This window comes from Melozone crissalis, unplaced genomic scaffold (assembly GCF_028551555.1).
Source record: "Melozone crissalis strain CALT ecotype California unplaced genomic scaffold, PUWL_Pcris_2 ptg000096l_1, whole genome shotgun sequence".
Classification (NCBI taxonomy): Eukaryota; Metazoa; Chordata; class Aves; order Passeriformes; family Passerellidae; genus Melozone; species Melozone crissalis.
This window is the reverse complement of record NW_026535873.1, coordinates 1479381-1496230: the sequence shown is the minus strand read 5'-3', so window position 1 is coordinate 1496230 and position 16850 is coordinate 1479381. Positions and strand designations below refer to the sequence as shown.

Here is a 16850-nt window from a genome sequence, read left to right as displayed (position 1 = left end):
TGGCTGGAATTTAAATGTACTTGGCAAGTCTGCATCAAGAAACTGGGGAGCACTTTGACAGTCAGAGTCCTGGGGCATGTAATTCCCAACTCGGTGCTGAGTGGGACAGCCCTGGGATGTTATCTCAGCAGCTTCCTAGCTTCATTTCCAGCACTGATTGGAGCAATACCACAGCCAGCAGCACTCACCTGGAGGATGGCATGGGAGTGGGAGGAGGCGGCGTTGGTCTTGGTGTGATGCTGCGCTGGTTTCTATTGCCCTTGGCCAATATCTCTAGGATCTGCTCTGGCGACGTGGGCTGGGACAGAACGGACACAGAGATCAGCACCCCCGATGCGGCACCTAGACACCCCAGTATCAGCAGCCCCAGGCACTCGGGCTGAGGCATCCTGCAGCTCTGCAGGCTCTGTAACAACTTGGGGTAACATCTGCTGCCAGCCAGGAGTTGTGCAGGTGGCACCCTGGGATCTTCACACCCCCTGTGTCCTCAGGACAGGAGAGAGAGGAGGGGAGGGGAAGAGGAGGGAAGGGGAGCTTCTTGCAGCAGCCCCTGTGCCAGGAGTCACTCCCAGGCTGGGCTGGGATGAGGCAAAGCTTATCACCCTCCCTGCTCCCCTTTAGGGCAGTTTTTCTCCCTGTTTCAGCCTCTTCAATGCAGCAGAGACAAAGGAGTTGCCAAACCAGCACTGCTATGATGTGGAGTTTACCCTTGAACCTTCCCCGAACAAGCTTATAGCCCCATTCTCATGTCACTCCCCATGAGGTATTTCTGCTTTCAGAGCTTCTCATTCCTCTTGTTTGCATCCATCTTCCCACACCCCTTTGAAATCTCCCCACCGGCATGGCCATTCTAGTTTCAGCCAGGACAGAGTTGCTAAAATAGAGTTGGTTTTGTTTTTTTTTTTTTTTTTTTTGCAGTAGCTAAGGGGTGTTGCTGTGGGCATTTCTAGGAGGTTTTTCAATACCATCTTATTTGCCAGGGGTAAGGGAAAAGGACTCTTTCCCTCGCATCTGAGAGGAAGGGGTTCCTTCTTTGAGGAGAAACAGTCGGCATTGTTACAGACTCTCTGTGTAAATTCTTTGTCTTATTATGGTCTATTAATGAGCTGTTGTCATTAATATTGTTTCTGTCACTGTTTTCTTATTTCATTGCTGTTTCCAGTAAATTGTTTTTGTGTTAAACTGTGACCTTTGCCTTTTGCGCTTCCAGCTGGAGGAGTCAGGGAAGCAAGAGCCAGTGTGGTTTCAGTATAAGCATTAAAGTATGGAATACTGTTCTTAAAACATGACAGCCGACAGCCTTAATTGCTGCCCAATGTGAGGCACAAAGGGTCGAGATAACAACAGATCTGTCTAGAGCTGTTTGAAAACAAATGTGATCTAAGCCTTTGTTGTATTATGTGCAGAGCCAGGGGTCACAATGTTGCTTGGTCTGTTCATGTGGGTGTGGTACCTAACCCTGTATGCCCTGTATGTATTGCACTATGTTTTTTTTCAGAGCAGGGAGAGGGATCAGGATTGCTTTGTTGCTGTACTCTGGGATATCAGTTTATGACATGGTAACATCAAGGGCAGTGAGGGTCATTTGGGATATGTATTCAGTGCTTCTCTCCTGCCCTTGCCTAGAGTGGAGTCCATTAATAATAGTTCCCAGCCTGTTCTTGTTGCTGTGTCTGCCAGGCCTCCTCAGTGTGGTCTATACCATGTTTAAAATTACAAAAGACATTTTCATAAAGACGATTCAGAGATCTTCCCTGAGGGACAATAGTCAGGAGTGGTATGAAATATGGGAGGACAAGGGCCAGTGTTTGGAGGATTCCTCTGCTCTAGTGGTTTGGAAGTTCACCCCTGGTAACTACAGGACCATGGTAAAGTGATAAAATTTATGAAAGACAAATGCTGTAGTGACTCCAGAGAGGCACAAAGTTATGCAGTGTGCTGGGCCCTGGCTACCATTTACTGTTCATCACTAGACAGTACCCTCAGGGGGAGGAGGAGGAAGGCAGAGCAACGGGCACTGTGGGCACTCCAGTTGCAGCTGAACCACAGGCACAACATATGCTGGGAGCAGTTGTCCCTATACACAAGACATCCAAGACCAAATCAGTTTGCTCAGTGAGGGATGAAGACAAAGCAGGGTCCTCACAACAGGAGGAAGATCCAGATGAGGTCCAGGGTACACAATCGATGTGGCAGAAGTTTGTGTGAAGCCTATCATTGTTGTATACCATCACTGGCAGTGATGTTGATGAAAGAAGGAAAGCAAACAGTGCTTCAGGTGACTACCCAATGTGGGAATTGGAAAGATAGAAATCTTCACAGGCTCAAGAGGGTTTGATTTACAGCCTAAGAAGAAGTCTAGATTGATGTGAAAGCAAGGTACACAGACATTGAATAGAAAAATCATAAACTTATGCTTCTACAGTTATAAGCAAGAATATGCTTTAAGTCAGAAACTGTATTAGATAAGATGATGAAGGGTTTGATAGTGCAATAATGTAGTAATGTGATTGTATAGAATAAGCTAAAAGTTTAGATATTCTAATAGAGACATATGTGTGTATATGTAATAAGACCTTATTGGACAAAAGTATCCACGTTGCAGGAGAAAGAAGTAAAGGGGATAGGTTAGAAAAACAAAACATACTCTGTGGCGACTGTCCATTGGATTAGAAAGTTATATACTGTCTTGCAACAAAGAACTTGTGACCATCTTAGACTTTGGCCGACTGCTTGCTGTCTTAGAAATCTCATAGCCTTTGAGACTGATGTTATCTAAGCAATAAATCATTCTCAGTCTCATCGTGGTACTGTCCCTTTGACTCATGAGACAACAGCTTCCACCCAGCTTTGGCAACATGAAGATCATCTTTTCTTCTCCCTACTGACCTGTGCATTGTCTGTGGAAAGAATGTCCAACACTGAAGACACATTTGAAAGACTTGAGCAAACTAGAGAGGCAATGTTCCATGCCCTGCCGGTATGGACCAGAGTCTCTGCTATTGGGAGCAGGCAAAATCCTGCTCAGAAGAGGGGAGACACACTATGCAGTAACCTGTGGTTTCAACTGTGTGACCATGGAGAGGACATGAGAAAGTGGGATTGAAAATCCATCTCTGCCCCAGCAGCATGGGTGATGATGTTATAGATGGATAATGAGATGATTGGCTCTTGCAATTAAAAGATAACTATCATGCGAAAATTAAGAAAAGCTTTAGTGATGTATAGTTATGTTATTGTAGTTTAGATGTCCTCTATTCTCCCCATAGTTCCCTCCCCCCCACCCTGTGTTGTGACCATCAGACAGCCTGGGTTGTCTAGGCCAGGTAAAAAGAAGGTGTGAACATGTCTCCCCTACCTGGGGCAGTTGGGAATGGAAGAGCTTGGTGCTTAGGGGGTGCAACATGGCAACACCTGATCTCCAATCAAGTTACAAGAAAGCAGTCTCCACCAATAAATGGCAAAGAAGAGCTGACTGACAGAATTTGGGAGGGGCCAGGGCTGACTGATGCGACCTCCAGGGGTATAAAAGACTGAGCATCCATCTTGAAGAGGAACCAGCCACATGGTATGCACGGGGGCAGTTCCCAGTGCTGCAAATTTTTCCTTATGTAGTCCTTTGTTGTATTTTTGTTAAGGTTTAATAAACCTTTTTGAATTTTCAAAGTGAGCAGTTGTTTCTCACAGGTGAGTTGAGAGGAAGAAAACACCACCACAGAAAACTCATCAAGGATAAATCTTCTCCAGTTTCCACTGGACAAGTCCTCAGACAGAATAGAAGGGCTGATGTTACTTCTGATCCTCTTGAAAGGACCTCCAGGTCGTATTTACAAGAAGTGAGCAATAAGTACCATGATCAGAGCTAGAGGGGCCCTGGCTCCATCCAGGTGGAGGAAAGGGACCATTGGATCTATACAGCAGGACCACAAGAGTACAAGGCTTTATCTGACATCAGCACCTGATGTACCCAGATGCCATCAATATCTGTAGGGGTAGAATCCATCTGTGTTTCTGGGATGACAGAGGAATCCTAACAGCTGACTGTATTGGAAACTGAAGTGATCCTGACTGGAAATGAGGGGCAAAACCACATTGTCACTGGCCCAGTGGCCCCATGAATCCTTTGCAGACCTTACCTCAGGAGAGGATATTGTAGGGATACATCGGGAAAGACAAGGCAGCCCTGTGAAGTCCTATGTGACGAGTTGCAGAAGTTACTGAGGGACAAGGTGAATCAAGTCAGGTTGCAGAGCTGAAAGCTGTCCAGCTGACTTTGGCTATTGCTGAATATCGCTGAATGAGAGAAATGGCCACTGACTCATGCATAACAGCAAATGCTCTGCAGAGGTAGCTGGACAATGGAAAAAGACCAATTGGCAGCGCACAGGGAAATCCATCTGGGTTATTGAATTGTGGCAAGACATTGCTGTGGCAGTAGCTCTCTGGTCACAGAGAGCAACAGACAACTTTTCCAGGCCTTTCTGGGAAAAGTCTGTGAGAAGATTAGAGAAAAGAATGAGAAACAACTCTTATCTTAACTTGCTGCACCCGTTGTTGTGAACATGTGGAATGTGTTATGGAGATTTACCAAAGGGTGGTTTTTTAATTAGCCAATGGCGATGGAGTTTGGATTGGAGGACCAATTAAGTCCAGGTGTATCATAACTGTCTATAAAAGGAATGGGTTTCTTTGTAATAATAATGGAATAAAGAGATTGATCAGCCTTCTGTGAATGATGGAGTCAATGCTAATTATTACCTGGCGAGAGCCCACTGCTGCGCCACATTGATGCCTGGGTAGAGAAGTTGGCTGGGAAAGTCCATCCTGTGGATGCTCACGTATCCAAGAGCCAGCCAGCGAAGAGCATCACAACAATGGGCAGCGGATTGGGCTGCCAGGATTAAAGTGTCTCAGGTGGGTCTGGACTGGCCACACAAGGGTGAGTTATTTCTGGTTCAGTGGGCCCCTTAGGCATCTAAGGTCATCAGGGAAGAGATGTATCACACAGATGCATCATGACTGAGGGGTGGACTTAATAATGGACACTATATCCTGGGTAATCCATGACCGTGAAATGTGTGCTGCCATCAAGCAGGGCCAGGCAAGTAAAGCCCCTGTGGTGTGGGGGATGATGGTCAAAACATAAATCTGGGGAAGCCTGGCAGATCAATTGCATCACACTGCTGCAACCTCTCCAAGGCAAGAGCTGCACGCTGACAGTGGTAGAAGGTCTGACTGGATGGCTGGAGATCCATCCTCATGCTGGACCACTTCCTGGAGCATCATGCTGACCCTTGAAAAACCCTTGAAAAACAAGTCCTGTGGCAAAGTAGCAGCACCGAAAGTATTGACTCAAACAATGGGACTTATTTCAAAAACAGCCTCATGAACACCTGGGCCCTGGGAAAGCCAAATGGTACAATGAACTGTTAAAAACCACCTTGAAAGCAATGGGTGGTGGGACCTTTAAACATTAGCAAAGGCCACCTGATCAGTGAACGCCTACCAGGCTCTACCCAGTTGAGCTGGCCCTGCCCAAACAAAACATCCACGTACTGGAGAAGGGGATAAAATACCTATGGCGCATATGAGAAGTGGGTTAGGGAAAACTGTTGGGATCAGTCGTGCCTTAAGCAGAGGCAAACCTATCCATGGCATTGTCTTTGCTCAAGGACCTTGGGGCATTTTGTGGGTAATGCAGGAGGATTTGACTTTGGGTGAGAATAGTCTGTGATGCTGAATTGTATAACATTGGATGCTGAACGACACTGCCACTGTGTGCCATAAGTCCCATGGCCAATGAGGATGGATGGCTCCAGATACACCAGTCATGAGCTCCTGATGCTGCAACCAGCCAACAGCACCACAGCCCTCCTGCCCCGAGAGACATCTAGAATGGACAGTGTTGGCCACGGTACAGCTCCCAAGGCAGAGCTGAAATCAATGCTATGAGCTAAGCTGCCTGCCCCTTGCTGAGATTACCTTGTGGCTGAAGGACTGCCCGAGACCTCTAGAAAGTTGTCTCTTGCAGGACCTCTCTCTGGGAAGGGATCAAGCCATCAGACCCCTGACCAGATGCCCAACGGGGGGGGGGCCTTTGATGGGCCATGACACCCCTTTGTTCTTCGTGCAGATGCAGCTTCTCCCAGGGTGAAGGGGCCGCACAACTTAGCTCCTCTGCACAGCAGAGGATGGGTGTTAACTGCCTCTCACCAGAGGCTTTTTCCTGACACACCCAAAACCTCTCTCCCTGCCGGACCTTTGATGTGAGAGTCTGCTGGAGTCTGGCAGCTGACAGCCCTGGGGCTGCAGTCTCCACTCAGAAGGTATTAGGCTTGTGCTCTGTTAATGTCCTCAGCCTTGAGTTGTTACTTTCTCTTATCTTTAGCAGCAAGCAGTGTAGGCCCTCAGTCAGGGCCCCATTCAGGGCGAGGTGGTCTTCTCTGCAGTTTTTGTAAAACAGTTTTACCATAATAGGCAAAAGTTCTTCATGAAGATGTTTAAGCCACAAACTATAATATTTCGGTCTCCAACACACAGCACTCCAGGATCACAACTGGGCCAAGACTTGGTCCAAATTTTTTCTTGCGCCAATGCTGTGGTAACTGACCCTCTGAATGAGACAGCAAGTGGTTGCCATGGCAAAAGGTTCTACTACAGGCTTCAGCTCATGCCCACAGCAACCACTTATAGTAATGGATCTCCATGGAGCTGCTCCAGGACTGGTGTCAGCCATGGATCTTGGTGATGGGCTTGGAGCGACAGGATGGGATAGAATGGCTCCCCCCGACAGAGAGCAGGTTTAGATCAGCTTCCAGAAAAAAATCTTCCCTGTGAAGGTAGTGAGGTCCTGGCACAGGTTACCCAGAGAAGCTGTGGCTGCCCCATCACTCGAAGTGTCCAAGGCCAGTTTGGACAGGGCTTGCAGCAACTTCATCTAGTGGAATGTATCCCTGGCCATGGCAGGAGGGTTGGAAGTAGAGGCTCTTTAAGGTTCCTTCCAACCCACACCATTCTCTGATTCTGTGATTCCATCAGTGGTGTGTGATGTGGTAATTAAGAGTGTCTTGGGCAGAGCAACCACAAAACGAGTTTTCCACTGTGGGGGTAGAAAGGAGGGAGCAGCAGAACTGCCTCCTTGGACTGCTGGAGGGCACATTTTGTCCTTTTTAGGAGGTCCACTGACAGATTCCCTTGGGAGTCAGTCCTGAAGGGAAAAGGAATCCAGAAAGGTGGAGATTCTTTAAAAAGGAAATTTTAAAGCTCCAGGAGCTGTGCCCATGCGCCATAAGACAAGCCAGAGTGGGAAAATGACTGGTCTCGTTAAAGAGAGAACTTAGGCAGAAACTCAGGGCAAAAAAGAGCATGTGTCACCTCTGGAAGGAGAGGCAGAAACCCTAGGGGATTATAAGGATGTTGTGCGGTGATACAGCAAGAAAATTAGAAGGGCCAATGCCAAACTGGAACTTAATTTGGCCAGTGTGATTGAAGTCAACAAGAAAAGTTTCTGTAAATCCCTTGGCAGCAAAAGGCGGGCTCAGGAAAGTCTCCATCCTTTGTTGGGTGCAGAGGGCAGTGCTGTGTCAGGGAGGAGGAAAAGGCTCAGTCTTTAATACCAAACCCAGTTGTCCTAGGATGCTCAGCTCCCAGGGCTGGAAGTTGGTGACAGGGAGCTGAGTGAAGCCCCTGAGATCCACTGACTGGAGGAAACAGTCAGTGACCTGCTCTGCCAATGAGACACACACATAAGTACCTGGGCATAAATGAGATGCACCTGAAGGAGCTGGAGAAAGAGCTGGCCAAGCCTATTTCACTCAGCTCTAGTAAACTGAAAGAGTTCCTGTTGACTCAAAATTAGCAAATGTGATGCCCTTCTATGAGAAGGATTGGAAGGAGGATTCAGGGAGCTCCAGGTCTGTCTGAGACGTAGGGTTAGGAATCAGAGCAGTATTGATTGGAAATAGATATTTAGATTATATATATTGCTTAATATTTGCTGCATTTTACTGTGCTAACTGCCTGTAAAGGGAAGACGGTGCACGTGTGAGAGCAACACAAAAGAATGCAAGGAAGTGTGATAAGGGAAGGATGATGTTCATCAAAACAGGACAAAGTTACAAGACTATCAAGACAACAGTGCTCCTCTGACCCCCAGACCAAATCAAACCAACCTTATGGCTTGGAATGTAACCAAAGAATCAGTAAGTATGCACTAGAAGACAGGGTGAGAAGGTCAAATCTGATGAAGACCACTTATTTCATCCCCCTGCGACCCTCAAGATGACCACCAGAGAAAAGTACGCAGGTGCAAGGGACTGATAAGTTAATTAGTAAACAAAGCAGGACAAGGTGGAGCCAGGAAATGAATATGCATAAATTTTTTGCAAAACCTAATGTATATGTAACATTTTAGAGGACAAAAAAAACCACTGAGAGTGAGTAGATGCGCATGTCTTTGCGGAAGTATCCCACATGTGCCCAGCCAAAAAAAAAAATACATAACTACTTTATAACTCGCTTTGTCTTTTAGAGTTTTAGAGGCTTTCCATGTATCATGACAGCCAAACCCCTGTACTGGGGAAGGCCATGGAGCAGATCATCCTGCGTGCTATCCTACAGCATGCGCAGGACAACCAGGGGATCAGGCCCAGACAGCGTACGTTTGGGAAAGGCAGGTCCTGTGACAGAATGACCCACTCAGTAAATGAGGGAAGGGCTGTGGATGTGTATTATAGACATCAGTAAAGCCTTTGACACTGGAGGAGCTGGCTGCTCATGGATTGGACAGGGGCACTGTTTGCTGCATGAGAAACTGGCTGATGCCCAAGCCCAGAGAGTGGTGGGGAATGGAACTAAATCCAGCTGGGGCCAGTGTAGCAGTACATGTTCCCTGCCACAAGAGCTTGCTAACTGGTGAAATAAATCTGTAAGCACCTCTTGTCTCGTGGTTATTTGGGTGTCATGGAAGTGGCACTTCTACCTGAATATAAATATCTGGCTGTGAAAGCAAGATTGTGCAAAGATAAGCTGGAATTTCTGACAGAAACTTTACAATCTATTAAAGCTACACCAAACTTTCACAAAGTAGAAGTCTTCTGCACATTCCCTGGAAATGAGTGGGGCAAAGTTGGGATGCTGGTTTTGTGGTTACTCTCTCGAGGGTTGAGTGAAAGGACTCTTTGCACACTCTTGCCGGTTTGGTGGTAAGCTACATTGACTCCTCATCTATAGTATTTCTTTCCTAGCTTTGATATAGGTACCTTAATGTTGTGCACCGTTTTATGTAATCAACTAGTACTGTTGTTTTATACTGTGTAGTAAGTAACTCTGTTCAAGACCTTTTCTCTATTATCTCCTGCCTATTCAATAAATATCTCATTTTACATATATACCTGATTTGCCACTCTTGCGAGCGACAGTGCTTTAGGTGCAGGTCACCTAATTCAAGCTGTACCCAAAAATCTTACCCTAAGACAGGGCTTGTCTGAAGCTCCCACTCTGTCCATTGCATCCAATTACTTGTCGGTGACTCCAGGAGTCAATGCTAGGTCGAGCCCTGTTTAACATCTTTACTGGCGACCTGGACAAGGGGTTCAAGTGGAAGCGTAAGTAAGTTCACAAATGACACCAACTTGTGTGGGAGTGTGGATCTGCTGGAGGGCAGAAAGGCTCTGCAGAGGGATCAGGACAGGCTAGATCAAGAAGCTGAACATGTCTTGTCCCCCATTGGGATGCCTGTTGGTAGGAATCATGCCCCAGCTGCCTCTACCTGAGGGACCCACGCTCCCCCAGCCCATCTCCCCCAGGAGCTTTCTCTCTTGCTGTCTCTCCCTGAAGCGTGAGTGATGGAGCAGCCCAGGGGAGCACCTGGGGTCAGCCAAGGTCGCCCATCCCAAACCTCCCCTACTTTCAGAATCCCAGGCTGGTTTGGGTCGGAAGGGACTTCAAAGGTCATCTCGATCCACCCCCTGCCATGGGCAGGGGCATCTTCCACAATCCCAGATTGCTCCAAGCCCTGTCCAACCTGGCCTTTGACACTTCCAGGGATGGAGCAGCTGCAGCTTCTCTGGACAATCTGTGCCAGCGTCTCACCACCCTCACAGGGAGGAATTTCGTCACAATATCCCATCTAACCCTGCCCTCTGGCAGGTGAAAACCCTCACCCTCCATCCTGTCCCCTGACAAAGACCCTCCCCAGCTCTCCTGAAGGCCCCTTTTTATATTATATTTTATATCTCTATTAGATTTATACCTACATACATATCAGCCCAAAAAGTGGCTCAGGCAGTCCGTGACTAGTTGTGGCCACCTAGGGTAGCCCCTTTCAGGGGTGTGGGGGAGTGAGCAGATCTATGGGTTATTTTAGAGAGCCTCAGGAAGTCTGGGAGGGTCCTGAGGGTTTATAGGGTGTTTGGGGAGGGAAAACTATGGAGCATTTTGAGGGCATTCTGAGGGTATTTGGGATCTACCAGGGAGTCTGCAGAGGATGGAGGGGTTCTCTGGGGTTTTGGGAGGGGCTACAGGAATGTATACTCCAGGTCCCCAAAGTCCTCTCAACCTGTTCTTCATGACAGGATTTATCTGCGCCTGTCAGGGAAGCTCACCACAGAGACCCTGTTCCCGATTCCCATGAAATTTTGATGTGCGCAATATGCAGGAATGTTTTTCCTGCAATTTCCCTGGCTCCAAGAGGGAGCCGGGAAATGGCAGGAAAAAGTAGGGGGGGGGAGGGCGGCTGCCCATCCCCCACATCGGCAATTGCAGTTTTGATTCAAATTTTAATTAAAAGCTGAACTGGTGCTGATACTGCGACAGGATCAGGGTCTTTCTCTACATTGTCGTCATCACGCCAATTCCCAGGAGACACTCGAGGGGCGCTTGGAGGCCAGCTGGGGGTGCTTGCGGCATCATTAAAGGGTCTGGAGGGGCGCTTAGGGGTCGGAGAGGCAGCTGGAGAGCACTTGGGGGTCCGAGGGGACACACAGGGGGGCATTTTGGGGGCAAGTAGGGGACGGGCGGACGTCGGGACCCGGAGGGGCACTTGGGGGTCAGGAGAGGGAAAGTGGGGGTACTTACGGGGCCCCGGGGCGCACTCACGGTTCAGGGGAGCACTCGGGGAGCAGCTGGGACGGTGCTTAGAGGACAGTCCCGGCCCTGACGGGCCTCTCGCGAGCCGCGGGGCATGACGGGAACCGCAGTCCCGGCTCTATCGGCGTCCTGCGGGGCCCCGCGGTCTTTCGGGAGTTGTAGTCCAGGAAGTGAGTAAACTGGCGCGGAACCAGCGGCCAGTGGGAGGCACGGGGGATTTTTGGGGGCTCAGGGGGAGCTTGTGACGCCTCCGTGACCCCCACAGCGCCCTCAGGAGCGGAGGGACACCAGAACCCCCCGGCGCCACGTCAGCCGTGTGAAGGTGAAGACAGGTGAGCCCCACTCCCACGGGTTTGGGGGTTCCCCGCCCCGATGCGTTCAATAAGCTCCCAGGCGCCCCTAGATACTTCCCAGTCCCCACAGACCCCCCAACGCTGTCCTGGGAGCCCCAAAACATCCCACAGACCCCGGACCGCTAAAGACCCTCCAAAGCCCACGCATCCCCGCAAACTCCTTCCTGGACCCCCAATACCTTTCACAGATTTTCCCCAACACTGCTAGAGTCTCCCCGAAAAATCCCATAGACCTGACGCCCTAAAGACACCCAGTGCCCTCCCAACCCCTCCCGATTCCCAGCGCTCCCCATAAAGCCCCCAAATCCCTTCCTCAGCCCCAGAGCCCCTCCAAACACCCCACAGACCCTCAGGGACCCCCTAGAGACACCCAGCACTTCACCAACAGCCGCTTTGGAGCCCCCAGAACCCCCCAAATGCTCTTGGGGACACTTTGGGGGAGAAGGGATTTGGGGCAATCCCAAAGGTGGGGCAGGTAAGGGAGGGAGTTTTGGGGGTCTCCCCACCTCCCTGGAGCAATTTTGGGGTGTCATTGCTTTATTGGCCCCACCATGGGTTGGGGGTGCCCAGGTGGGCATTCCAGGAGGGTCTCAATGGCCCTGGGGGGAGAAGGAGAGCAAATGGGGAGTTAGGAGGACCTGAGGGAGGCACAGGGGCAGAGCCCTGAAATTTGGGGGCGGGGATGTCCTACCGAAGGCGTCCCCTTACGGCCCGGCGGTGGCATCGCAGTATCCAGAGGAGGGGGTCCCCAAGAGGGCCTGGCGGGGCTGCATGTCAGAGGAGATGGCTGTCCCACAAGTGTTCCCCCAGCCCCACAAGGGACTTCCTGAGCCAGAAGTGTCTCCCCAACCCACAAGTGCCCCCTCAGCCCCTCAAGTGACCCCTGACCCACAATTGCCCCCCTTGCCCGACAAGTGACCGCCCCTGGCCCACAAATGACCGCCTTGGCCCACAGGGGAACCTCTAGGCCCACCAGTGACCCTTCTGACCCACAAATGCCCCCCAGCCCCACAAAGGTGCCTCATGACCCTCAATAGCTCCCAACCTTTGAGTGACCCCCATGACCCACAAGTGACCCCGCGACCCTCAAAGGCTTCTCTGGTTCCTCACCCAGTGGCTGCTGCCACGGCGCCTCCTGTAGGGCATCACGTGCACTACTCCGGATTGGCTGTGGGGCCTCACGGGAGTCACGTGACCTGAAGCCGGGCCCTCCCTTGGGCAGGGGCTCAGGAAGCGCCTCCCTTGCAGGCCCCAGGGCATCCTGGGAGCCGCGTGACTTCCAATATGGGGCACACCACAGAGCCCCGAGGCAGTCACGTGACCCCCATAATGGCTCCTGCAGCAAAGGCTCATGGGAGTCTCGCTTCCCAGGCAGCACCCCCTGGTGCAGAGGCGCACAGCAGCTGCTGCTGATTTGCCGCAGGGCATGGTGGGAGTCGCGTGACTGTGAGTATAGTGCCCCCTGCAGGGTATCCAGAGAGCTACTCCTCATTGGCCAGAGGGTCTTGCGGGAGTCAGGCGGCCTCCAACATGGATCCTGCCACAGGGGTTCTTGGGAGACAGCCTGGGGTGAAGACGCCCCCCGGTGCTTGCAGAAGTGTCTCCCGGTTGGCCACGGCGCCTCAGGTGGGTCACGTGACCTCCCCGGCGGCACTCCCTGCAGGGAACCCCGGGGAGCAGCAGAGTCCAGCAGGGCCCTGTCCACCAGGGGCGTGTCCAGCGCTGGCTCCTTCCCTCGCCACCGCCCCAAGCGCCATTGGACGAGGGGGTCATCGAGGGTGGAGCTGCAGGGGGCGGAGCCAAGCAGCGCCTTCGCCCCTTCCGGCCCGCGGGGGCCGGGCCTGAGCAGGGCCTGGCTGGTGGGGGGAGGAGAAGGTTGGGGAGGGGCGAGGACCCCCGAAATGCTGACCCTGCACTGACCCCGTGGGACTGGTGGTCTCGGGCGGAGTTTGAGGGGCTGCGGGACGCACTTATGGGCACAATGGGGTGTCTGGGGCATCACCTGGGATCGGGTGGGGTAGCTGAGGGTCCCCGAGGCGTGCCTGGGTCTCACCGGGACAAGGGAGGGAATTGGCCGGCGCTTAGAGGTCTGGGGCGGCGGTCTTGGGGGTCTGGGGAGCACTGTGAGCCCAGGACAACACTGAGGGAACGGGGGAGCAGACTGGGGCCTCCTAGGGGCGCTTGGGGATCCCGAGGGGCACTTGAGGCCGGGCTGCTTTCCCACCTCCTTTGCATCAGGCGCTCCGTTCGCTGCTCCAGGCTGAGCTTCTGCGGGAGGTATGCGGGAAGTGACGCGGGGCCCTCCCAGGCCCCCAAATTCCCCTCCGAGACCCAGCAAATTCCCCCCTCGGTCCCTTCCGGAGCCCTCAGGCCTCACCCGCTCCATCGCCCGCGCTCTCGTTTGGTTTCCCCCGGCGCTCCGAGCTCGGGCGCTGATTGGTTCAGGGCGGGGACGGGCGGGCGCTGCCGCCAATGGGAGGCCGGGGAGGGGGAAGGCGGGAAGCGGCGGCGCTGAGAGCGGCGGGGCAGGGGAGGGGTCCGTGGGAGGCTTTGGGCATGCGCGGAGGGGCTTGGGGGCTGTGGGGGCGCTGAGGGAGGCCCTGGAATATAAATGGGGGTCCCGGGAGAGGTTTGCGGCTGTGGGGCCGCTGAGAGATGCGCAGGGAGTTCTGGGGGTCAGTGGGGTGGTTTTGAGGGTCTGAGAGAGGTTGTTTGTGATTCCTAGGGAAAGGTTTGGGGTGGAAGGAGGCTGGTGTGGTTCTGGACATCCTAGAAAGGACTTGGCGGTGCAGGAGGGTCGAGGGGGTCCCAGTGTGGTTTGGGAGGCTCTCGGGGTGGTTAAAGTGGCAGAGAGCTGGGATCCCGCTGACGGAGACCCCCGATATCCCCCATGGACCCCCCTCAAATCTCCCCTAGGAACTCCAAACCCTCCCAGAGCCCGGCAGGACTCTCTCAGCTCACCTTACATCTGTAAGCCCGTGCAAGGGAATGATACCAAAAGTGGCTGGCAAATAAACTTTCTAACACCATCTGAAGCATTAGGAAGCAAGCGTTCTTTGTCTGCACAGAACACACTGAAGGATTTCTCCTTTAGTCTGATGTGTGCGATAAAACTTTGCCACAGGGTATGGTCCTGGAGGGACCATGAACAGGTCTCTGGTGGTCATATTCAGGGAATGCTTCCATATTACACGTGACCTTTCCTTCAGCGTTTTCCTTGGGCATGTCCAGTTACGTAACTTGACAAAAGCCCCGCTATATTCCTCATTACCTATTTGTCCACTGGCCCCAGCTGTGCTTGTGATCCTGTGTGCACACCTTTACATCCTTCCAGCTTTTTTGCCAGTTAGTCTTTAAGCTCCATCCATCACCTTCAGGGCAACTGAAAATTTCTCTTCGCCATGTCACTTACCAGGAGCCCCATACCCTTCCAGGGACCCCCATGGCCCCCCAGGGACTTTGTGGTTTGGGAGGTTCAGAGGGCTGAGGGGATCCCTGGGTAGTTTTGGGGGTCCCTGGATGGCTTTGGGGGTGGGGTCTCTGTCTCTGGACAGTTTTGAGCATCTCTGTGGAGTTCAGAGTTTCCCTATTTTTATGTCTTTATTTTAAGGCAAAAGCCCTTTAATTGCCTGTTTGCCATCGTCTCTCCTGGCTCCAGGTGGTTTTCTTCAGCTTTTTCAGTCATTTGGGCCAGAATTTCCCATACCCTGGATTCTCTGCTGGGACTTGGGTCATTAATTTTGGGTAAAAAACGTCTGGATTTGGTGGTGTCCTTTCCCTGGTGTCATGGGGCAGAGACTGCCATGGGGATGGCGATTCTGGGAGTTCAGGGAATTTGGGATGATTGCTGTGGGTTCCACACCTGTCACGACATCCCTGTCACTCACATCTATCAAATGTCCTGTGGGTTCCACTCCCATCATTTCCCATCTGTGACAGGATCCAGCTGCCAGCTCCCAAATTCTCTGGAACTGTGGGCCATGCCCCCCATCCCCATCTTGAAATTCTGCTGAATCTGCCCAAATCTGCATGGTTTGGCTGTGGCTTGAGTATTTTTTATTTGGGTATAAAAGGAGTGACTTTGGAACAAACACTGTGTGTCCGCAGGAGCCCAGGAATTCAAGAGCCAAGGGGCCAGTGAGTGGGGAAGAGTGGGGAGGCTTCATTCCCTGTTTATTCCTGGTTTTCCTTATTGTTTAGTGACAGGCAGAAATGGAGGATTTTATCTGCCCAAATTTCAGATTTTTTTACCCTTTCCCTTCCCCAATTTTAGGGCTTTTTTCCCTCTTTTCCCCAAAAGTCCCATAATTTTTCTTCTAAAATGTTGGGTTTCAAACACTTTTTTCCACAGTAAAAAAATTTTAAAATTGCCCATTTTCCCCCAAATCTCAGGGGTTTGCCCGTTTTGTGCACTTTTCTTCCAAATTTCAGATTTTTTTCCCCTCATCATGCCGAAAATTCAGTGGGATTTTTCTTTCCCTTTTTGAGGCCACATTGAGCATTTGGGAGGGTTTGTGTGGAACAAGGTGAGTGAAGGGTTTTCCTGCATGTTGAGCCCCATTTTGATCCAAATTTGGCGGATGTTGGGCAAAAAAATACGCATATACCGAAACTGGGGGCGGGGGGAGTTGAGGAAAAATTAATCCTTTCCATGAAGTTTTAGTGTGGATTTGGTAGAAATTTGGTATGGAGTGGGCATCAGGGGTTGGTGGGAGGGCTGAGTCAGAATTTTGACCCCATTTTGACATGGATCCAGGTGATTTTGTTTAAAATTCATCTGATTTTGGAGTGAATCTGATATAGAAGGAGAATCTGATGTGGCCTCAAGGTGGGGAGAAGAATGGGGGCAGGGATATTTAATCCCTGTTTAATTCCATTTTGACCAAAAGTGGGGGATTGGGAGAAAAAATATTTTGACCCAAAGTGGGAGAATTTGGGAAGAAAAACAATTTTGATCCAAACTTGGGGAATTTTGGACAAACTTTTTAGAGTTTGGCATGTTTGGTGTAGACTTGGGGGTAGTGGGAGACAAAATAAGCCCCAGGAGGTTTCTGTGTGGTGAAAAAAGGTATTTTAGTGTATTAAAAGACATTTTGGGGTGATTTGGGGGTGACTTGAGGCTTCTGGAGCCTCAGGGCTCACATGCATTTTTCCCACAAAATAACAGGCTTTAGTGCTTTTTTGGTGTTTTTTTACAGGGGTGGCACAAGATGGCATCTGATGGCTTCTCCTTCCCTTCTGTGGTAAATAAAATCTCTGTTTTCCATGCAAAATCCCCAAATTTCTTGGATTTTTTTACTTATTTCCAGACTTTTTAGCACAGAAGATGAAATCCTGAACCCCTGGGCTTGTTTTTGCCTGAAAATTCCCTTCTTCCCTCATTTTGCATTTTTCCAACAACCTCTCATC

General features: G+C 50.9%; 1 protein-coding gene across 5 annotated transcripts in view; it reads right to left on the bottom strand.

The window, feature by feature from the left end:
- Nucleotides 1-13839, bottom strand: part of LOC128947315 (uncharacterized) — a 45511-nt gene extending 31672 nt beyond the window's left edge. For 2 of the 5 annotated variants that reach the window (XM_054291566.1, XM_054291567.1), the window contains exons 1-2: nucleotides 12552-13839; nucleotides 9468-9580 (exon numbers count right to left, since the gene is read on the bottom strand). In XM_054291566.1, coding sequence (XP_054147541.1) covers nucleotides 9570-9580; nucleotides 12552-13827 — 1287 coding nt within the window. In that variant the 5' untranslated portion in view covers nucleotides 13828-13839 and the 3' untranslated portion in view covers nucleotides 9468-9569. Of the gene's footprint in view, nucleotides 1-188; nucleotides 299-9467; nucleotides 9581-12551 lie in introns of those variants that run through there. The other 3 variants (XM_054291569.1, XM_054291568.1, XM_054291565.1) reach the window with 3 other exon arrangements.
- Between the last annotated feature and the right edge of the window lie 3011 nt (nucleotides 13840-16850).